At 44.0% G+C, this 24,439-nt stretch overlaps 1 protein-coding gene across 1 annotated transcript; it reads right to left on the bottom strand.

Annotated features, from left to right (window-relative positions):
• Positions 1-223: 223 nt before the first annotated feature.
• LOC143131810 (alpha-2-macroglobulin-like protein 1) lies at positions 224-24,078 on the bottom strand. The gene is made up of 31 exons (XM_076291398.1): positions 24,061-24,078; positions 23,861-24,026; positions 23,119-23,203; positions 21,205-21,325; positions 20,333-20,453; positions 20,149-20,258; positions 19,396-19,563; positions 18,791-19,033; positions 18,497-18,709; positions 17,774-17,923; positions 17,373-17,516; positions 17,134-17,221; positions 15,511-15,646; positions 15,026-15,251; positions 14,655-14,781; positions 14,322-14,443; positions 14,154-14,205; positions 13,860-13,943; positions 13,260-13,436; positions 12,539-12,614; positions 4,270-4,426; positions 4,098-4,175; positions 3,776-3,926; positions 2,510-2,721; positions 2,060-2,275; positions 1,834-1,970; positions 1,414-1,495; positions 773-841; positions 562-667; positions 409-447; positions 224-300 (listed from the first exon to the last, which is right to left on the bottom strand). Exons 1-31 carry the CDS (start codon positions 24,076-24,078, stop codon positions 269-271), a joined length of 3,906 nt encoding a protein of 1,301 aa, XP_076147513.1. The 3' UTR covers positions 224-268.
• Positions 24,079-24,439: the final 361 nt, after the last annotated feature.

Here is a 24,439-nt window from a genome sequence, read left to right as displayed (position 1 = left end):
ACAACTGGTGGACCAAGCAGCTACACCAGCAAAGACCAGCTAAAACCAGCATAAGCTGGTTTCTAGCTGTTTTTTTCAGCAGGGATGTACGGTAATATTGTTTTCATTCATATTCTTTCATAAACATTGTCTTCAACTGACAATCCTCCGAACAGTATGAACATGAGACAAATGCTAGGATTGCAGTATTTATTACAGATATACAATCAAAATCATCATGTCAACACATCAGCAAGTTAAAGGGTTGAAATGTCAAAATAATTTCCACTTAATGACCTCTTCCTTCAGCTGTCCCCTGACCTGCACAAGGGGAGGACACACACACACACACACACACACACACGTTAAATAGAATATTGGGACCTGTTGTTGTGATCGTTCTTTAGAGGACTCGGCAGACTAACTGACCTGCACAAGGGGAGGAGTACTCAGCCTCAGCTTGGTCACCTGATTGAGAGAGAGAGAGAGATTTCATTGGTCAGGGGCTTACTAGCACTGCTGTATCCATGGCAATGTAATTATACATATATGTAATGCTGGTCTTGGTCTATGGAGTCTTACTGGTCTGGTAGTAGTCATACACCTTGACCCCTGCTGGCTTCAGGTTGGTGACTGGCAAATCCTGTCGGATGGTCAGTTCGCAGTGAACAGGTATATCCTTTGGAACCTGTTTGGAAATCAAAAGAAACACATCACATCACATCAGATGGACAGAGCGCAAGTAGGTGCAGCATGTTTCAGTGAAAACCAGGATTCTTACAGATGGCCTTACCTCTGACAGATACACAAGGATGTGGTCATCTTTCCTGTCGACTCGGTCCACAAACCTGCTGCCCTGAAGCTGTTAAAACACAGAACATTATGGATGGTGCACACACACCAACACAGCCTCAATCAGCAACATTATGGATGGTGCACACACACACACCAACACAGCCTCCATCAGCAACATTATGGATGGTGCACACAGCCTCCATCAGCAACATTATGGATGGTGCACACACACACAAACACAGCTTCCATCAGCAACATTATGGATGGTGCACACACACCAACACAGCCTCCATCAGCAACATTATGGATGGTGCACACACACACACACACAGCCTCCATCAGCAAGATTATGGATGGTGCACACAGACCAACATTATGGATGGTGCACACACACACAGCCTCCATCAGCAACATTATAGATGGTGCACACACGCCAACACAGCTTCCATCAGCAACATTATGGATGGTGCACACACACACAGCCTCCATCAGCAACATTATAGATGGTGCACACACGCCAACACAGCTTCCATCAGTAACATTATGGATGGTGCACACACACCAACACAGCCTCCATCAGTAACATTATGGATGGTGCACACAGAGCAACAGATGTAGGAGGGACATTGGACAACTTACTTTTTCAGTGTCAGCAGTGAACCCAGATAAGATTTTCACATCTATTATCGCCATGTTGGTGCTCTGCAGTGGTCCGTTATATCTGCACAAGAAAGGAGGAATAACTATTAGAACAGATGTGTATCTGCACAAGAAAGGAGGAATAACTATTAGAACGGATGCGGTCAGACTAGTTCAGTCAAAGAGAACAGAAGCAGGCGTTGCATGGAGCTCCATACTGGACTGTGATGTAGAGGCTGAAGGTCTGCTGCCCACACACACACACACACACACACCCAGCCGTCAGCACAGACCAGCTCACACACACACACACACACTGGACTGTGATGTGGAGGCTGAAGGCCTGCTGCCCACACACACACACACACACACACACACACACAGCAGTCAGCACAGACCAGCTCACACACACACACATACTGGACTGTGATGTGGAGGCTGAAGGCCTGCTGCCCATCGGCCTTGTTGCACTGTCCCTCAGTCAGAGGTTTGGCTTGAGTCATAATGCTCAGGGTTGAATGTTTACTGGGAGTGGGGATGTTGTAGAAGAGCGCGACCTGTTACAGAAGAGATGTGAAGAAATGTCACGGACAGAGTATCCATCATCAATAGTTTAGAAACAGAGGAGAAGTTCTTTTCCACTGACCCCCACAGAAGCGCATGCAGAGCCCTTCACGTCCACTCTGTACTTCCCAGGAACGTGGCGCAGCGCCCCCTCCTGGTACAGCAGTGTGTTGAGCTGGTTCACATCAAACTGGTGTGTGTCGCCCCCTGCTGACCGCACGGTCACTGTGCTGGACCCATGTGGGCTGAAGACCTTGGTGGCGTACAGAGCCAGAGCCTGCAGCGCCACCACCGTGTCCTGAGAGAACACACACCCAGCCGTCAGCACACACACACACACACACGCACACGCACACGCACACGCACACGCACACGCACAACCAGCCGTCAGCACACACACCCAGCCGTCAGCACACACACCCAGCCGTCAGCACACACACACACACACCCAGCCGTCAGCACGGGCAAACACTGAAGCTGGAGACCAGCTCACACACACACGAAGCTTAGAAAAGAAAGGTGTGTGGAGCACCTGTGTGGAAGAGAAGCCTCCATACGGATTCTGCTGCTTCACCAGCCAGTTGACGATCCTGGAAGCATAGCCCAAGTCTGCAGCCGTCAGCGCGGGTTTGGTGAGAACAGCTAACAGCACATAAGCGCTCGTCTCCACCGCCAGGGAATCAGCTTGCTCTGATGAGGACTGAGACCAGTGCAGGAGACTCCCTGAGAAGACATGAGCCGTATGAGATAAAGACACGAGCCGTAGGAGATTAGGAGATAAAGACATGAGCCGTATGAGATAAAGACATGAGCAGTATGAGATAAAGACACGAGCCGTAGGAGGTTAGGAGATAGACATGAGCCGTAGGAGTTTAGGAGATAAAGACATGAGCCGTATATGAGATAAAGACATGAGCAGTATGAGATAAAGACATGAGCCGTATGAGATAAAGACATGAGCCGTATGAGATAAAGACATGAGCCGTAGGAGATTAGGAGATAAAGACATGAGATTAAGAGATAAAGACATGAGCCGTAGGAGATTAGGAGATAAAGACATGAGCCGTATGAGATAAAGACATGAGCCGTAGGAGATTAGGAGATAAAGACATGAGCCGTATGAGATAAAGACACGAGCCGTATGAGATAAAGACACGAGCCGTATGAGATAAACATGAGCCGTATGAGATAAAGACATGAGCCGTATGAGATAAAGACATGAGCCGTATGAGCCGTATGAGATAAAGACACGAGCCGTAGGAGGTTAGGAGATAGACATGAGCCGTAGGAGTTTAGGAGATAAAGACATGAGCCGTATATGAGATAAAGACATGAGCAGTATGAGATAAAGACATGAGCCGTATGAGATAAAGACATGAGCCGTATGAGATAAAGACATGAGCCGTAGGAGATTAGGAGATAAAGACATGAGATTAAGAGATAAAGACATGAGCCGTAGGAGATTAGGAGATAAAGACATGAGATTAAGAGATAAAGACATGAGCCGTATGAGATAAAGACATGAGCCGTAGGAGATTAGGAGATAAAGACATGAGCCGTATGAGATAAAGACACGAGCCGTATGAGATAAACATGAGCCGTATGAGATAAAGACATGAGCCGTATGAGCCGTATGAGATAAAGACATGAGCCGTATGAGATAAACATGAGCCGTATGAGATAAAGACATGAGCCGTATGAGATTAGGAGATTAAGACATGAGCCGTAGGATGAAGGGAGCAGGTGCACGTGTTTGCTCATCAATGTCGGTTCTGGCACACTGCACAATGTGTCCTACCAGCAGAGGTCGCTACACTGTCCAAGTGTTTCAGCAGCTCAGCTCGGAGGTCTGCTTCCCCAGCGAGGCTGAAGGTGTAGGCCAGCAGAGCGGTGGTGTAGGTGTTGGAGCGCTTACTGGCGGAGGACTTCAGGAACCTCATGGTTTCTTGCTGAAGTAAAAAAATAGATTCTTTTTTTAAACATTCTGGTCAAAGGTTATATTTCTCATGAGTGGTACAAAGGGGTATGACTTTCTAGTCATGTTCAGACAGCTATGGAAAAGATAAAGCATCTGAATGAAACCTTTGATAGAGGAGATGGTTTGAGACAGATTTACCTACCGTAACAGTGCTCATATTCAGCTCAAGCATTGATGCAGCGATGTAAGCTGTTATTGTTACATCATCGCTTACACCCCCCTAGAACACAATGAAAAACCCTCATCAACACTGAAAATTCAGCATCCATCCCAAATAAGGAGTTTGTTTATGAGTAGCATCATACAGGTCAGACCTTCATTCTGTTGTTGAAGAGTTTCCCCTGCATATTGAAAACACCATCTGGTCGAAGGTTTCCTCCAAGCCAAGTGCTCGCATCCGTTATAACTTTTGGATCAATGTAGATAAAGGACTTTGCTTTTCCAAACGACCTCAACACAAATGCAGTGAGCCTGGGAGAAGAGATGGACACAACGCTGAGTTTGCTTCTGTCCAGAGGTAAGAGCTGTGGTCTAAGCATTGTATGCAAGTCATTTTAATTTCTATAGCACATTACATTCCAAAGTGCTTCACAGTTAAAAAAGACAGAGTTTAAAAGATGATTCAAGCATCAACTACAGCTGACACCTCCAGACAAAAACAAAACGAGAGACAGACGTATAAATATACAGACAAAATACAAGTGGCATCAAATCCATAGTTCCACAGGCTCAGTGGCTGTTAAAAGCAAGTCTGAAGAGATGGTTTTTTTTTTATTATATAATTTATAATAATTTTTTGGTCTTTTTATGCGTTTAATGATAGGACAGTGGAGAGTGACAGGAAGTGAATGGGAGAGAGAGCAGGGGTGGGATCCGGAAAGGACCACGGGGCGGGAATCGAACCCGGGCCGCCGCCGTACGGTGCAGGTGCCCCAGCCAGTTGCGCCACAGCTGGGGCTGAAGAGATGGGTTTTTAGTAAAGATTTAAAAACAGTCACAGGTGATGCCGATTAGAGTTCCGGTGGTAAGCTGTTCCAGAGGCGTTGCATGGATACTGAAAGCAGTCACCTTTCTGTTTGCGGGAAGGGGGTGTGTCCAGGCGTGCGTGGAATCAGAGCTAGTGAGTGGAGCTGAGCGGTGCGAATATCCCGCTCCTCGCTCCGGTGGCTGTCCACTCGGCCGCTCCTCGCTCAGGTGGCTGACCACTCGACCGCTCCTCCGCTCAAATTCACGTCAGGTCGCTCCGCTCAATCTCGCTCCACTTCAAAATCCTCCCGCTCCAGTGAAATCGATCCACGCTCGCTCCAATTTAAAAGAGGGAGAAATAATCTACAAGCCGAATTGTCACCTTAGAAAACGTAAATCCCAAAGATCTAAGAGCAACGGCAATGTCACTCATAGAACATTTATTGTAAAAGATAATGCAACACCGACAGTGCAACAACGAACAAGCTTGGTAACGTCAATACACATAAACCTAAAACTAAAAGGATCAGTGGGATTAATTGCCTAAATAATACAGGTTTAGCATGCAAGTTATACTTCAGCCTTAGGCTACTTGATATGAAGCATATTCTAATTGCTCACGTTTTTGCTCTCCGTAACTCATGTTTCTGCAAAATTCCACATCTTCTTAAATTCCAAAATGAATCTTTACTCACTGGAACCACCACATGGTTGTTCTTGCTCTACATTATTAGCATCTAGTTGTTTTGTAGGAATAGTACGCTTGTACAGCAGGCCCTAGGCTATGACTTTCAGTTTTCTTTCTAAAATAATTAGCAACTCCATCCCTAAGGGACTGTACGATATTTACCGGGGGGGGAGGGCCGGTCGTCAGGGGGGGGGGAGGGCCTAAGAGAATTTTTTAAGCCTTAGGGGAAGGCCCAGGAGAAATGTTTTGGCGTGGGGGGAGGGCCGAGGAAAATTATTTTTTCCTGATCCATGATATTTTTTTCCCCTGATCAATGATCCGTTTTCGATATTTTGAAAGGTTTGTAGGGCAAAACATGATTCACGTCTCTGACAGAGTGGGCAAGTCCAAAAAGTCGCAACCCTACCTGAATCTCCCACAACTCCCCTCGTAAGCTTACAGGTCACCCGCGGTTATGAGTCATAAACCAAATAGTTTAATGATATTCGGGTCATTTGCGGGCGGGTCAGTTAAAATTAATTAAATATATATTTTCTACAAATAGGCCTACACTGTAAAAAAATATTTTCCCTTTTAGTCATGTTAACTTGTAATATTTAGCCAAGTAGACTTACATTTAACTCTGTTGTTCAGATAACTTATATATTTGGGTTTTAGTGGTGAAAACCAATGACACAATTGGTACAACTTATTTTTTCTTGTCATATCCACTTGTTATCATAGTTCACCTCCGTTTCACCTGCGTCACGTAAATGGCGCATGCGCAGACACCTAACCGCACCTCGAAGTAATTTTTCGTTAGGGTGAACCAGAGCCTGTGGTGGTGACTTCAACCGTCACTTTTCTGTCATGCATCTGACTGCAAGCTGTACAAACTCTGCCGTCATCATATCCAAGGTAAGAACTACAGTACTTTTGTATGCCAATTGAAAACTGGAATTAATTAGGAAAATACTGTTTTTATATTGTAGCATTAATGTTAACCAAAACCGTTTGTTAACCGTCATGTTAGAATTAGCTAACGTTTGCTAGCTAGCGAGCTAACATCGCTAACGTTAGCTGTTAATGTTAACTTTTCCAATAACTAGCTTTACCATTGTGTGAAATATCTGGAATGGTAGTAATATCATATCCAACAATAAGTCTGTCTGAGATTTCGTTATGGATGTAAAGTTTTAGTTTGAATGAAATGGCCAAGGCTATCAGGCACGAGTACATTAGCTAACCTAGCTATAACTTAGCCTGCATGGTCATTAGGAGCCACTAAAGTAGGCTAACGTGAACAGGTTGTTGACCTACCTCAATATGATTCCGACAAGTCAAGGGATCTTTAGTTTGTGAAGGGTAACCTATAGTGTTATATTTAGCCATCCTTACACCAGAAGACTTGACCAGATTTGGGTAAGATTATTGAAAGATTGTAGTCTTTTGAGTAAAGCTTGAAAGGGGGGCATTAGTTAAAAAACGCCAATCTTTCCCAAATCTTGTCAAAGTATTCTGATGTATGGGTAGCATTAGGCAAAATGTTCTTCATTCCATAGCCCTTATTTGGTTGTACCTGACTTGTGCCAAGGCATGTGTTCATTTAAGATGCATGTGAGGGCAGTAGTGCTTCAGTGATGGTCTTTTCATGTTATGTGTATTTTGCAATTTATTATTCTTAATTTCCCTCTGTTCCCTGTTTGCAGGCAGTGAGTTGTGAGGACTGCTTCCCTGAAAACACTGAGTGCATTCTGGAATATTCCAAATGTGTGCCACTTCCATACAAAAGAAGTTTGAATCCCGCAAGAGAGTTCACTCACCAGGTAGAGACAGACAGACACACACACACACACACATAGAATAGCAAATAACATTATTTGCATGTATTTGTGTCTGTTACTGTGTTTAGTTTATCCCCTTTTTTCATGTGTCTGTTTGTTGTTATGACTGTAGTGGGCTTCATCAACAGACCAGGGCAAAGTCGGTCTGTCCCGCTACTACAACATGCTACTTGACTATGTCTGGAAGCCATGGCTGCTGCCCTCAACATGCTGTAAGTGTTTGTGTGTTTTCAATGAGGGCTATGGGGTATGTCACTGTGCACACTCTAATTTGTTTGACAAATGTGCAATGTAATGCATTAATACAGAAACTAATCATCATTATTGTAGCTTTTTATAATAGGGCTTATTCACAAACACCGCCACGGCCATATTGTTGATATGACATTCCAGTTCTATAGACTATTCTATGTGACAATCGCCTGTAGCGCGTAGATTTGAGCTGAGCAGAGCACATAGCCTACGGCTTCATCTCGTCAGGCCATCCTTAAAAATATTTTTGTTTGCAGTAACAGCCAAAAAAAATAAAAAATGGGTCGGTAGGTAGGTCAATATTTTTTTTTTCAAGATTCAAAGTAAAAAAAAAAGTACAATTTAGGTCATGGTGATTACGTAGGAATGAATTCACACAAATGTGCATATCGTGACGTAACTGACTGGGTCTTCAACCCGTGCCTTCAGGCGCACCATTGCAAATCTCATTCTGATGCAGGTTATATAGACCAGCCTTTCTCAAACTCATCTTTGACCTGAGGCCCGGTCATGGCAGACTTTGGGGTCATAGGGCTCATCTACATGTACCCAGAAAGAAGGCTACTAGCTCTTGGCCACGTTATATTGAAATTTGACTATACAATACTCAATGCTATACAGTGTTTTATACAGTCTCTGCTCTGTTTCTAAGGAAGTTCCAAAAAACAACATCGTTCTATTAAGTTTCGTTAAATAAATAAATAGCCTTCCAACAGGTTGAAGCGGAGCTTTGATACCAACGTTATCAATTAGTTTCAGTTTCTCTCACGCAGACGCGCATTGAATGAGTGCTCACCACTTAATTGTAGGGCTCCATGTTTAATGACATCGATAGCAGAAACGTTTGTTTTCTTTTTTCGTCGATCCGCGGTTTCTTGATCAACTGCGCAGCAAATTATCAGATGAAGCACCGGGCCTAATTTCACTCCACGACTCCGCGGACCAGCAGTCTCCATGTTGCGGACCCATATGTTGAGAAATGCTGAATAGACCACAACCAATTTCAATACTCCGACACGGTCACCGTTAGACTAGGGGGGAGAAGGGTTGAGAAAAGATCTGGCCACAGTTCTTCCAGAACTTCGTGCCAAGTAAAAGCGTTATCAGTTTGTGTGAATGAAACGAAGCGTAGGCCATAGTGTGACATGCGTAAAACTAATGGTGTAGAGATGACGCCACGGGGTTTTATTTAAGTGAGCCACGTTTGCATGTAGGCAATTTATATTCACAATACTTGGGCCTACTAAAAGAGATATTATTTCATTGCATTTCTATTGGTTGTTTAGAGTGAAAAAAACAATCGGTCGGTATTAACGCAAGTTTACAACCGGCAAGTCGGTCAGACTAAAAGGGGAAAAAAATAAATATTTGGGTCGGTTCTAAATTGACAGGGTCGGTCGGGTTACGGCAAACGAAAATATTTTTAAGGATGGCCTCAATATAAGTAGATAAACGTATGGACCCATATAATAAACTCAATAGCATTAAGTAAAGACCCGTCATTATTGTCAGCTGTAACTTACCCCGATATTTATTTATAGCCAGAAGTATCTACTGATATCTTTCTCCGCTGAGTTTGTTCCTACTATTTGCCACATGCCGTGCCGCTAAGACGAGCTGAGAAGGGCGCATCATGAATAAATATATAGCCTATAGGCTACTGTAAACGTTGGCTAACATTGCCTACCTAGCAATGCTATCTATGCAAATGCAATTTGCCTGCTTGTCTTTTGTAGCCGTGGCCGACTGGTTAGCACTCTGGACTTGTACCCGGAGAGTTGCCGGTTCGAGCCCCGACCAGTGGGCCGCGGCTGAAGTGCTCTTGAGCAAGACACCTAACCCCTCACTGCTCCCCGAGCGCCGCCGTTGAAGCAGGCAGCTCACTGCGCCGGGATTAGTGTGTGCTTCACCTCACTGTGTTCACTGTGTGCTGTTTGTGTTTCACTAATTCACCGATTGGGTTAAATGCAGAGACCAAATTTCCCTCACGGGATCAAAAAAGTATATATACTTATACTTACTTATACAATATGTCCAAAGCACATCACATGAAGTTTAGCCATGTTTACCATTATGTTGGTGGTAATGTAAATAAGGTGTTGAATATATGCCAAACTGAGCATAATCATAATTTTGTTAAATCTTGTTTTCTATTGACAGAAACTGAAACCCTCACAAATAAAGTCACAAATCAAGAATTAACATTGATGGTGATGGTGGCAAGGGTGCCTTCATAAGGTAATTTATACTTTTTGTTTGTACACCTGATTCACTTACCAACTTATTTTGTAATGCTTTGATTTATATCTTAAGTAAGGGATAACGGCCGCCGAGGTGTCCTGTGATACGGAATTAATGGACGAGGGCGAGGGGCAAAAACTCCCCGACGGAGTCGCATCAGAAAGGTGGTTTAAGCAAGAAGGCAAGAGCTTCTGCAGACAGTGTTGCAATTAAGTATGATACTTTTGGAAATTGATCTTAATGCCTTAATTTAAAAAAAAAAAAATGAGGAAAAATCCAGCCTTTAGTACAACAATTTTCTTTGTGAATGAATAATGTATCGTAAATAAATAAGTGTTCCTTAAAGGTTGGATTTTTCCTCATTTTTTTTAAATTACGACATTAAGATCAGATGATCTTTAAATGTATGTGTATGCTAAGGTTATGTTAACTTATGAGCACAACTGTAATACATATCTCCATTACTTCTAACTATTGCACCTGACTTCTAGGCTGCTATTGTGGGTTTGCTTTTATTTGTCACACAAGCTGAGTTAATTATATTCATGGACAGGGTCAATTGTAACATATGCTTTCTTTCTCTTTTTACAGACACCTGACTTTTACTGAGTCCCTTTTCTGGATTGTTTTGGATGAACTAGAGTGGTGGGCACAGAAATTTTGGGTCAAACATTCACACACACACTCACTCACACAACCACACTTGTGGATTTGTCAAGCAACAAATCTTTGTATATAATCTGTTGCTCATTGAATATGCTTAATAAATGTTGTCTTCTTGACTTGTACATCATGTTTACGTATATATTTTTGTATTACAAACCAGTTTGGTTAACACAATGCATAGCAAAGGGCATTTGTCATGTTCACTTAAGCAAGAGTTAGGACAACTTAAATTTTCAAGGCAACCAGGTTACTTATGTGAAAAAAGTTAGATCAACTTCATAAAGCTTGTTGTATTAAGTAAAATGTTTGGTCAATACAAATTCAAAATACTAGTCAGTACGACTTCTATGTTGTTAAGTTAATGACTACTTGAGTTGACTCAACTCAACTAGGTTAGTTGACATGATGCATAATTTAAGTTGCATCCACTAAATAGAATGTTGTGTCAACAATGACTCCTTAGTTGATGGAACAGGTCATATTTGTCAGATCAACTAGCCATCTCAAGTTGACACAACTTATTTGCCTCATTTAGTTAACTTATTGTATTATTTTCAATTAACTCAAAATTCCAAGGCAACCAGGTTACACGCGTTTTTAAGTTGAATCAACTAATATTTTTTTACAGTGAAATATCACGAAAAGGCTAGCATCAATACAGTAAAGCATCAATACAGTAACTCAACAGTAAAGAAGCTGAAGACGCGAGTTAAAATAATAAAGACACCCCTTCAGGAAAAGCGATATAGGCTATGGGAAATATTGGGAAAAGTTCTTAAAGAAGATGACCGTACAAGTTATGGTCTATGTAGGCCTACTTCTTGCGAAGCCAGTGGCGGTTCTAGACTCAATTACTCCCTGGGCGAGATCTGCATTTTCTGGCCGTTTTAACCTTGTAAACGTCATTTTTCGACCAGTTTTATTTGATTCACGTAGGGGGGAGGGCCTAGGAGAATTTTTTTGAGCCGGGGGGAGGCCCCTGGGAAAACAAATTTGACCAGGGGGGAGGGCCAGGCAGAACATTTTTAACCCGATCGTCTGGCGACCGGCCCTCCCCCCCCCGCTAAATATCGTACAGTCCCTAATGAACTTACTATGGCCAATATCTTTGAAATGTAACGGTCTTGGTTTGATTCCGAAGACATGAAATCTGGGTGGATTTGGGCATGCCTCAGACTCTTGGTGTGAGCGGAATCGGAGCGAAATTGGAGCACAACAGAGGGGCCGCTCCGGCCTCCAAATGAAAACGCACTCCAACAAAATTCCATCCGCTCCGCTCCTCGCTCGGGCTCTGCAGCTCTGCGTGGGATGCAGATCCTAGTGCTCGTGATGGAGTGGAAAAGTTCAGCATGTTTGGGACATAACCTGGAGCACGCTGATTTAGTGATTTAAAAACACTGGATATATACTGGATTGTAAATTTAACAGGAAGCCAGTGCAGTACGGCAGTACTGGAGTGATGTGTTCCTGTTTCCTTGTCCTGGTAAGCAGTCTAGCGGTTGCATTTTGTACTAACTCTTGAAGAGCTGATTCATCAACTCTAGTATAAAGGACATTACAATATTTATATCCTAATTATGCTTTTAAATGAAAGTTTGACTCGGGTACATTCACAAGACGACCCTAGGTTGCATTTTGGTGAGTTACGCTTTAATGCAGAAACACAATTAGCTTTAAAAACAGCCACCTGTTCAGTGCTCAGTGCAGATGAGGATCGGGGAGGATGCACTTGAGGCCGTAGAGGGGGAGGACCTCCTTGAGTGGCACCGTGACGTTTTAGTAGCCATGTGTTGCATCATGGGAAACGGCGCATTAAAGGTTACTGATTTGTGGTCGGAGCATGCAGTATCTATTACATCAACCATGTTCAGATTAAAACCATGTGATAGAACATCAAGAGTCTTGTGGTGTACAGGTGTCTTACTTTGTGAACCAGGATGGACTCACCATGTGTTTCCATCTCCTGTTCCAAACGTGCTGTATGCTCCATTAGGAAGCTTGTAGTTCAGCTGCCTCTGGTATCCTGTTGATTACTCATCATTATGTTCCAAATCACCAGCCACTTTATTAGGCACATGTGTTCAACTGCTCATTAACAGATATCTATTCAGCCAATCACATGGCAGTAACTAAAGATCAGGGGCGTGTCCAGGGGCGTGGCCATGGGGAGGCACTGCTTCAAAAGAATGAAGTTGGCTTTAATAATATCAAATCAATAAAATTATCAATTATCAACAAATTTGATATAGAGGTAAACAGTGAAGAATATGAAATGTGGCACATGGAAATAATATATTTCTAGAGAGCTTTGTCTTCTGTCATAGTTTGGATGTTGTAGGTATTGTTGTACCATGTAGTGTGTGTGTGTGTGTGTGTGTGTGTGTGTGTGTCTCCATACTTTTGACGGGTATATATACTCTTTTGATCCTGTGAGGTAGTGGTAGTGTATGCTATTAAGAATTAAGGCAATTCTGAAGGCAAAAGGGGTTCAACCCGGTGCTACAAAGGTAAATGGGAAATAGTCATTAGTCATGCCTACCACACAGAACTCTAAAGTTAGAGGTGCCATCTTGTTCAGGGGTTCACTATCCAGGATGGATACATAATAATTAACATGGACATGTGCCCTCTACTGCCCTCTACTGTCAAAAGGAAGAGAACATCTCACCACTCCTGAGGAAATTGGTGGCCTTCTCCTTAATGTCTGCAGTGAGCTGGCCAGTGTTCTGCAGGTACTGCAGAATGTAGATATTTGGGGAGAGGATGGCCATATTTTGCTCCCCACAACCATAAGGCATCTGCAGGAGGCTGTCGATGTTCTTCAGAGCGCGACCTAAGATGTCCCCTGCAGGAGGCATGGAGTGTTGGACAAACATGGTTAGGGTTTCAGCAGTCAGTGAGCCAATGTAAGGCTCTCTTGGACAAACATGGACAAACATGGTTAGGGTTTCAGCAGTCAGTCAGTCAGCCAATGTAAGGCTCTATTGGACAAACATGGACAAACATGGTTAGGGTTTCAGCAGTCAGTGAGCCAATGCAAGGCTCTCTTGGACAAACATGGTTAGGGTTTCAGCAGTCAGTGAGCCAATGTAAGGCTCTCTTGGACAAACATGGTGAGGGTTTCAGCAGTCAGTGAGCCAATGTAAGGCTCTCTTGGACAAACATGGACAAACGTGGTTAGGGTTTCAGCAGACAGTGAGCAAATGAAAGGCTCAATGTAAGGCTCTGCTGTGCATAAGAAGCGTGTGTTGTATGTGACTGTTGGTACCTAGCACAGACACAGAGGCTCTGGCTGATCCCTTAACTACATCCCCTGGGAGGGTCAGCTCCACCTCCTCCGTCAGGGCGCCCCCTGTGGATACAACATGGAACTGAGTTGAGGGCCAAGCAGGCCAATGGCCAGTGGTCTAATATGAATAAAGGTCTGGGCAAATTACATGGACATAACAGTGCATGCAAGAATAGCATCAGTTTTCTTTTAACACAAGAATCTATTAATGCATTCCATAGAGTATGCATAAGGACAACACGTGAACTATAGATACAGAAGATTGGAGCTCACCCTTTGGACATAAGAGCAAGCTGAAACTTCTAACCCTCTCGGTTCCTTCCGCCTTACAAAAGAGAAGTTACAGATGTTAGAAGTGTGATTTTAGCTCTAGAGGTTCTTTGGAGATTTTCTTGGGACTTCAAAATGACTGATCTTGTTCAGGACTACTGGCAGGCCTACCTTGACCTTGAGGGAGCGAGTGACTGCGTCTACGCGGCCTCTCTCTGGGACGGTCACCACTTCATTGCCACACAGAGTCTGGGACGGCCCAGCGGCCGCACTCACAGTCACGCTCATCTCTCCTGCAGGCAAGTTTCCCAGGTCAGCTTCAGCAGTGTCCACTACTACAGTGTCTCTACGCTCTCAGCATTACTCACAGAGTACAGAGAGCACCAGAGTCTGATAAAGTTACCCACTTTCCTTTAACTCTCTCAGCGTTACTCACAGAGTACAGAGGGCACCAGTGTCTAATAAAGTTACCCACTTTCCTTTAACTCTCTCAGCATTACTCACCTAATACAGAGGGCACCAGTGTCCATTTGAAGGTCTTTCTCCCATCTGCACACAGACAGGAGGAGTACTGGCCATCAGAGGAGGGGGTCAGAGTGAAGTCTGATGAAGGGGTTGGAGTCACTGTGACCTACCAGAGAGGGATTTGAGTTTAACACACACTGTGACCTACCAGAGAGGGACTCGTTTAACACACACACACACACAGCTAATTAAGTAATTCAATCAGAACACACTTTGGCTACCAGAAGGTTCAAAGTCCTTATGCTCAGAGCATGATCTGTTGCTATACCATGATGCACTTGGGCAGGTAGTTGAAAACTGTTGCAATACCATGATGCACTGGGGCAGGTAGTTGAAAACTGTTGTAATACCATGATGCACTGGGGCAGGTAGTTGAAAACTGTTGCTTTGAGCTCAAAGGTCTCTCCACGGATGATGGAGTAGGGCAGGGAGAGCTCCAGGAAGAAGGGCTGGAACACAGTGAGCTGAACTGGGGGGGCCAGACCGAAGCCCTGGGGGGACAGGCAGAACGCCTCCATCTCCCAGGTGGTGATGGTGTCAGGGACAGTGAGAGGGACTTGTGTTTCTCCAGACCCCCTGTGAAGAGACACGTTAGAGCAACATTAGAGCAACGGTGATGGGGCTGGATATGGGGAGCAATGGTGATGGGGCTGGATATGGGGAGCAACGGTGATGGGGCTGGATATGGGGAGCAACGGTGATGGGGCTGGATATGGGGAGCAATGGTGATGGGGCTGGATATGGGGAGCAATGGTGATGGGGCTGGATATGGGGAGCAATGGTGATGGGGATCTAGTGCTGGAAACAGGATCCCTGATTCTACGTGGCCACTTACCCGACCTCTGCCAGTTCCCAGATCCACGTCTCAGGGAAGATTGTACGAACAGTCACACCAACATTTTGTTTTTCCAACAGCACTGGAGCACCTGGTGCAGCATTTGCACCACTTCCAAAGGCCACCATGGGATACCCTATCAAGGAGAAACAAACTCCTACAACATGTGCAGCAGAGTCCTGTAGTAACTGCCCTCTCTGCTCCTGTGCAGCAGAGTCCTGTAGTAACCAGTCCAGTCTCACACACACCCCCCCCCCCCCCCCACCTGTCAGGGCACCGGTGCTCATCACGATTAACCCCCCACGTCAGCAGCAGAGGCTTGAGGTGATTGTCTACCTGCATCTGTGGACATGAAAGGTAGAGTGCCCATACCTACTGACCTACTGACGCTGACCAAATCCTTTACAACGACAGACAGACAGACACAGACAGACACAGACAGCATTAAGGTATTAAAATGGGGTTCACTGATTTAGAAAATGTCCCTCGATTGTTAAATGGTGAATTTGTGTTTGCGCCTGAACAATTATTGCTGACATAAAGGCAAGAATTTCGTAAGAGATCTGATCCCATTGATATTGAAGGCAGTGAATGTGCCATATCTCTCTGTGATGCTACGCTGATCTGAAGGCAGTGAATGTGCCATATATCTCTGTGATGCTACGCTGATCTGAAAATAAGGTGCTACTACTGCCATCCACAGCGCAAGCAACAAACTGCTCTCTGCTTTACAAATGGCTTGGAGGCCTTCGGAGAGGCTTGGGAGCCATTGTTAATTGCTATGGAGATGGCATTGACACAGGACTGTGTAGTGTTAATTGCTATGGAGATGGCATTGACACAGGACTGTGTAGTGTTAATTGCTATGGAGATGGCATTGACACAGGACTGTGTAGTGTTAATTGCTATGGCGATGGCATTGACACAGGACTGTAGTGTTAATTGCTATGGCGATGGCATTGACACAGGACTGTGTAGTGTTAATTGCTATGGCGATGGCATTGACACAGGACTGTAGTGTTAATTGCTATGGCGATGGCATTGACACAGGACTGTAATGTTAATTGCTATGGCGATGGCATTGACACAGGACTGTGTAGTGTTAATTGCTATGGAGATGGCATTGACACAGGACTGTGTAGTGTTAATTGCTATGGAGATGGCATTGACACAGGACTGTGTAGTGTTAATTGCTATGGAGATGGCATTGACACAGGACTGTGTAGTGTTAATTGCTATGGAGATGGCATGGACACAGGACTGTGTAGTGTTAATTGCTATGGCGATGGCATGGACACAGGACTGTAGAGGTCCTGTCCTCTGGAGTACGTCAGAGTTTGGGACACCGTCCCTCCAGCATACGCCCTGTATGGATCAAAGGCCGTGGAAATGGAAGACATGCAGGTGATGTTCATGCATCACGCGTTCATGCGGAGGAAAAAGAGGCCAGAGCAGCTGACGTAATCAGAGGCCTTGGTCAATGGTCAGGTCTACAAAAACCAAGTAAAATGAGCCTCATTGGTCAGGTCTACAAACACCAAGTAAAATGAGCCTCATTGTTAAATTAGGTTACAGTGTCTCAATTCAAGGTCTACAGTGTGTTTCATGTTTAAGTGCTCTTACGGAATCCCTTGTGGTACGTCTCCCCCCGGTACAGTAAGCAGTCTGGTGTCCCTAAAACCAGGTTAGTTGCAGCCTTCAGCCCCAACCTCTAAAACAGACAAAGACGCAAAACCAGGTTAGTTGCAGCCTTCAGCCCCAACCTCTAAAACAGACACAGACGCAGATAGACTCCTCCTTCACAGATATTATGGACATTAGGATATGGACTTATTCTGTGTTCAAGTGCTTATTTTTCAGACCTGGAAAACTGCAAAGGCATCAGTTGCAGAGCGTTTCGGAGGATAGTACGGAGAAGATCTCCGAGGTCTCACTTTCAGACACTCTACTGGATCTTCAACTTCATAATCAACAAACGAGTCCATCGGTGGTAACAGATCAAAAACCTAGAGGGGAAGAGGAACGCATCATCACCCCCCCCCTCTCTTCAGGCAGTAATGGGCAGTAACACATATGGGTATCATCACCCCCCTCCTCTCATCAGGCATCATTATCACCCCCCTCCTCTCTTCAGGCAGTAACACATATGGGCATCATTATCACCCCCCCTCCTCTCTTCAGGCCGTAATGGGCAGTAACACATATGGGCATCAGAGGCCCGGTCCCCTCTGGGTCAGATCTATGTCGTCATGGTGCTGGTAACCTTGTCAGCGTTCAGTCGTTTCCCAGGTTCCAGGATGTAGATGCTCTGATCCACAGCGCTGAGGCCGCAGAGAGAGCCAGGCTGAGCAGACAGCTGCAGGGAGCTCTTCTCTCCAGGAACCGATTTAGGGGGGGAGAACTGCACCGACACCTGTGTACACAACAGCATATTATCAACCAATCACAGAGCAGCAGAGGAGGACAAAGACAACTTTCCACAACCTTCATCTAGCGTGCTACCATGACAACAACATGCTCTACTGTGCTACCATGACAACAACATGCTCTACTGTGCTACTATGACAACATCATGCTGTAGTGTGCTACCATGACAACATCGTGCTGTAGTGTGCTACCATGACATGCTCTACTGTGCTACCATGACAACAACATGCTGTAGTGTGCTCCCATTACACCATTGCACTGTAGTGCGCTACCATGACAACAACATGCTCAACTGTGCTACCATGACAACATCGTGCTGTAGTGTGCTACTATGACAACAACATGCTGTAGTGCGCTACCATGACAACATCATGCTGTAGTGTGGTACCATTAAAACATTGCACTGTAGTGTGCTACCATGACAACATTGCACTGTAGTGTGCTACCATGACAACATCATGCTGTAGTGCGCTACCATGACAACATGCTGTAGTGTGCTCCTATTACACCATTGCACTGTAGTGTGCTACCATGACAACATCATGCTGTAGTGTGGTACCTTGTTTACGAAGCACTTCTCCGTTGAGAAGGTTTTGCTGTCAGCCAGGAAAGTCTCACTGGGTAAGACACAGTAGGCCAGGACCTGCACTGAGGGGGCCATCTCAACACTGACGGACAACCGGAAGGAAACCTCACCCTGAGTTACTGGTGGAGAACCCTTCACTGAAGCTTCAGCAAAGCCATGATGAACAATCTGTCCTCTTGATAAAACCTGCAACAAACAAGGAAAACTATTGACATACAGTATTCAAATGACTTTAGATGTCTGGAATGGAACCTGTATTCCACATACCATATAAATGACATCCACAGAGTCTGCGTTGAAAGTCTCCCCAGTGAAGGTGTACTTAATGGTGATGGGTACGTCTTTGCCACACTGAAGAGCACCATCTATTTTGTCATCTATTATGGACAGAGAGCTGGATGACGCCGAGTCTGGAGATGCCGTTCTTAATCTGGACACAGACTTTGATTCCGAGTCATAGTATGGGGTGTTATATGGTCTGTATGTGTCGGTGTCTGTAGTTAGGCTGGCCTGGAAAGGAAGAAGCATTAGAGACGAGAAAGGAGGAATGCCTGGATCTTCCACAAAGCACCGTCACAACTACACTAGCACTAGCTTGTGTACAATATACACATGACACACTCACACAAAGATTCAACTACACTAGCACTAGCTTGTGTAGAATATACACATCATGCACTCACACGCAGAGACTCAAATATACTAGCATTAGCTTGTGCACAATCTATACAGAACACGTTCACATAGACACTAGACGTAGCTTTTCTGCAGTGCATTCACTGATTTTTCCAGAAAACCAGCTTACAAAGAGCTCAAAGTCCCCTGGGAAAGGAGCTGTGTTGAGGGAGAACTGACTGTAGTGACCAGCTTACAAAGAGCTCAAAGTCCCCTGGGAAAGGAGCTGTGTTGAGGGAGAACTGGGCTACTCCAGCGGAGTCTGTGGTCAGGTTCAGCAGAAGCTCTGCATTCCATCTCGGACCTTTGAACAGATGGACCATCCTCCTAGCGATGCCAGTGTCATTGTAATGGGTCGCTTTGATCTGTAGAGAAAGGAAACGCAGTGTGACTTTGTGCTTTCCGCTGGCTAGTCTTTGCCACTGGTTCCAGAAATGTACCTCATAGCACTGATCAGACAAGACAACTGGCTGAATCTCCTTTTTTCGATCAAATCCTGCAACACCAAGGTCAGTATCTGAATCACTTTCCCCTCACACTCACACAGCACCAAGATCAGTATGTGAAAATACTTAAAAAGGTACAGTCCATAAGTCTAGTGAAAGGTTGTTTGGCAAGATACCGGAGGCTGGTGGTCAAAACTCAAAGGTATCGTCAGCAATTCTAGATGATGTCACATTCGATGGTATTTGAACCAAACACAAAGAAAACATCAGAGAGGAAACTTTCCCCAAACTCAGTCCCCATTACCCAATAATACAGCAAGTACAAGTGCTAACGTTATATTCAACCAAAACTAAAAACCCTCACCATATTTTTAACAAGCTCCATGTGCAGGGGAGGAATAAGACTACAGTTGACGGAGAGGCATTTGAAAGATGGAGAAGAATTTTAAATGACCGTAGTGCATGCATGGCAGATGTGTTAGCAGAGACGACCTTTTCACCTACCTTGCCCTCCATAACTGCCCCGTCCTCAATTACGTTTGGTGTATCAACAAAGGAGAGTTTCCCAAGAGAGAAGTCCAAATCTATGTTTTTGACCTCTGAATTACTGATACCTGAAGACAAAATGAAATATAGACAAGGAACCTTTGGTGGACAAACGGTTTACAAAAGGGTCGCTTTGGCTTACCGGTTCCTTCTTCAACTACTGTGGCCTTGAATATTAGGATATCCCTCAGTTTTTTGTTCAAGTCTTGCTGTGTAAATGTTGCCATATAGAATGCATAACAGCCACAGCCAGACTTGTCCATCTGTGGGCAAAACAAGCACAGTTACAATTAAACACTCCACAAACCTGCATCATCACAGCCTCAGGAAGTGTTTGTCAGTCTACTTCATAGCTGTCAAACATTGAGCGTTGAAAATAAGGGAGATCCCCCAGGTCTCACCCAAAATACAAGAACATCAACATAGAATTCTTGCTGATAGCAACAGGAAGATCATACAACAAAACTGCTGCACTAGCTAAACAAGGTGTAGAGCTAGGTCTACCGTTACTTGGCTTACAGATTGGCATCAAAATCATGCTCACAACAACCACGCTGTTATCTTAAATAGACTAATATCACCAAGTCGCCTTCAAGCAAGCAAAACAATGCTTTGAAAACATCTGCTTCGCTGGAAGGGCAAGGGGGTAGCAACAGGACAACAGTAGGCTACATAGACTGACAGGTGCGGTGGTAGGGCTAATGTTATTAAAATATTAGGATATTTTACGGGAAAAAATATTAAGATGGGAAGGCAGTGGGAAAAAAGCTAAAATAGGTCAGAAACCCAGAAAAAACAGGAGGGTTGACAAGTATGGTCTACTTGGCCCTTTAATCCCTACTGTTATAACTTCATTTTAAATGCAGAAATGAAATAAATGTGTGGCAAACATAAATGTTATTTTACATTTTAATGTTAATTTCGTTAATATCAAAATCAATCATATTGAGGCAACATTTACAGAAGAGTGAATAACTAGGATGTTGATCATTTAGTTTGGAAGTATATCTTTACCTCCACCAGTTCTTCCCAACATACTGATAGTGTGGGATCAACGCCATCGCCTCCTTGGATATCCGACTCTCGACACAAAGACAGAGTAGCCTTCCCTGGCACAGGCGCCCCAAACGTGTATCTGAGAACAGGGACAACACGGGATACAAGGTCACGGCCTACAAGGTCAAGGTCACGGCCTACAAGGTCACACAGCACAACGCTTAAAGGCTACAAACCAACACAATCACAACACTTAACAGGTGAAAACAACCTCCATCAACTGCAGCTGTACTGCAAGATGGGTGATGGCAGATGACACACATTTACTTAGCTCCGTCACCAAACGACTATGGTCCTCTTGAATCTATGTGTCAGTGTATAGAACAAATAGACACCTGGATGTCTCAAATTTTTCAGCTGAACAAAGAAAAAATTTAAGTAATTATATTTGGTAAAAAGGAGGTAAGACTTTGCCACTCTCCTTGACACAAAAGGGTTTAAAGCAAAGGGTACGGTTACAAATCTTGGTGTATTAATTGAGAGTGATCTAAATTTCAACAGCCACATGAAAGCGATAGCTAAATCAGCTTTTTACCACCTCAAAAATATTGCCAAACTTAGAGGGCTGATGTCAAAACATGATTTAGAAAAACTCATTCATGCATTTATCTCCAGCAGGGTTGATTACTGCAATGGACTGTTCACAGGCCTTCCTAAAAAGACTATCAAACAGCTTCAGGTGATACCAAAATGCAGCTAGGATTCTAACAAAAACTAAAAGAACTGGCCACATTACTCCAATTCTTAATTCTGTGACTTACTGGAAGCCAGTGCAGGGACTTGACTTTAAAGCACTACTACTTGTTTCTAAATCAGTAAATGGAGCAGGACCTAAATACCCATCAGACATGTCTCCATGGTCCCAGGTGAAAAACCTGTTAGTAAAACCTACTGGTTTTTGACATCAAAAAAGGCCCCAACTGTAGCCAGTTTTAAATATAGATTTAAGACCAAACTGTTTCTACATATTTATTCTACCTTGTCGTTTATTACTTTACTTTTTTTCTTATTAATTGTTCTTTATTTTTAAATGATTTTACCTTGTGCGTTTTATGTTTTCTTTCTATTATTCTTTACTTTTTAAACCATTCTTTGACTATTGCCCTTCTATGCTTTTATCAGCTATTCCTGTTTGCTTTTGTTTATGTAAAGCACATTGAATGAGCTCTGTATGAAATGCGCTATATAAATAAAGTTGACTTGACTTGGACCATGATCGCACAATTTCGTCCGAAAACGCTTCCCCATAGGATGCCCTCATATTTCCTGGCGTATCGGCGCTGTCGCCTCTCTCCTCTCCTCATTCTCTCCTCCTCTGGTTGCATTTAGATAAATGAGACGTCCTCGATGACGTCGAGCTTTGAACGATTAGATAAATGAGATGTCCTCGATGACGTCGAGCTTTGAACGATTTCCGGGGCACTAGCAGGAGGAGCGAGGAGAGCTTTGGGATGCAGCCCGGATCACTGTGTGAAGATGTATCCATTTAATGGCCGCTGTACTTCACCGGATCACTTTATTTGAAGATGTTATTGTTGTACTTCACCGGAGTTGCCCAGTTGGGGGCTCGTCGTCACTTTTGTCGTCACGTAGTTTATCTGTAGTCCATGTGGACTTTCATGTCCAGCAATTTTAATGTGAACTTGGGAATTTGCCATTTTTGTCACTTGAAATCTGCATATCCTTTCACCAGCGTCTTACACCATATTTTTAAGCAAACACAGTTGTATTGAAGATTAGTGAGCGTATGTTTTAACCTTTGTTGTGGCATCCATGTTTTTCACACATTCTGACGGCAAAGCACATGAACTTCCTGAGAATGACCCGTCCCCGTGTCACTTCCTGAGAATGACCCGTCCCCATGTCACTCACTTGGCACATGCTTGCAGTCGGATCTCTGCTGCTCCCACACTCACCGACTCTGGGCTGTTGAGCGTCACGTCAAACTTGGGCAAAACTGAAAGGAGGAAGAGACGCCATGGTAACAAAAAAACGTTATTATCCTAAACGTGCCAGTTGGCTTTACACTATTCTTAAACATCCTAAAAAAAATACTGACAAACCTGTATAGCTATACATATTATATATGTATAATATATATATATATATATATATATATATAAACACAAACAAAGCTGTATAGCGTGTCATCTTGAAGGATTGCTCATCTGACAAGAACAGACTAAAAAGGTTGTAGGCCAAATGTGTATCGAGTGAAAATGTCAGACTCATCACTTCATGGGTTTGGTGGCTGTCCACCAAGACAGTTTTCCAACCAACCAATGTCTAAATACATGGATGACTTTATAACAGATATATTCTTGTGCTAAATACACAACCTTTTGTATGTAATGTACATCTGCACATGAATATGAGTGTGGAATGTTCATCTGCACATGAATACGAGTGTGGAATGTACATGAATACGAGTGTGGAATGTACATCTGCACATGAATATGAGTGTGGAATGTACATCAGTTTGAAATGAAAGTGGGACTCTGGAGAAGGACTAGCACGAAGGGACACGCCCACTTTGGGACAAGAAGCCTCTGTCCATGCCGGGCTACCAGCACACAACACACACGTGTCACTCTAGACAACAACAACAACATACCATATTGTTTCACTTGAAACTGGTGCGACCCTGCGCCCTGCTCTCCAGTCACAGACAGCATGTAGTAGCCCTGGTCAGCCTCTGGGTTGAGGGCGTGAGACAGCTGCAGCATCTTACGCTCCGACGACACGTTCAGCCACTGGCCAATGGTGTTGCCACGGGGATCCTGAGAACGGCCAACAAGCGACAGAGTTTAATACTCTGATGAAACCGCACATTTTGAGAAAACAGAACTCTAAAACTTGTGCTGCTGTTGCAATTTCAGTCTACAAGCACTTTTTCCTTAGACTCACACAATATGTATGGTCAAGTTCAAAGGAATTTAATAAAGGATATTTAATAAAGGAATTGAAAGGAGAATTCCGGTGTGATATTGACCTAAAGTGTGTTGAAACATGATACCGAGTGTGAACGTATGTCTCATAGCTCACCTCGGCTTGTCCCCTGCACTCAGAAATCTGGCGCTAGTTAGCCAATGCTACCAACAGTGTTTCGTTCGCTGCCTCGGGCATCGGCCTAGCCATGCAAATAAATCACTGTTTTACACCATTTACGAGGTTCAAAGTAGCTCCATACTTC

This window comes from Alosa pseudoharengus, unplaced genomic scaffold, assembly GCF_046254945.1.
Source record: "Alosa pseudoharengus isolate Yale_2024_CS ecotype anadromous, Long Island Sound unplaced genomic scaffold, YU_APseudo_1.1 YU_APseudo_1.1_scf_18, whole genome shotgun sequence".
NCBI lineage: Eukaryota > Metazoa > Chordata > Actinopteri > Clupeiformes > Clupeidae > Alosa > Alosa pseudoharengus.
The sequence above is the reverse complement of the archived record's forward strand: the minus strand, read 5'-3'. Positions and strand labels throughout refer to the sequence as shown.

What these genes read in the sequence shown, in the direction of transcription:
- LOC143131810 (XM_076291398.1), bottom strand. An exon ending in GACGTACCACAAGGGATTCC is followed by an intron (nt 15,647 to 17,133) that starts GTAAGAGCACTT and finishes TCTCCTTGATAG; the next exon opens with GGTATCCCATGGTGGCCTTT. An exon ending in TCTTCAACAACAGAATGAAG is followed by an intron (nt 4,176 to 4,269) that starts GTCTGACCTGTA and finishes ATTGTGTTCTAG; the next exon opens with GGGGGTGTAAGCGATGATGT.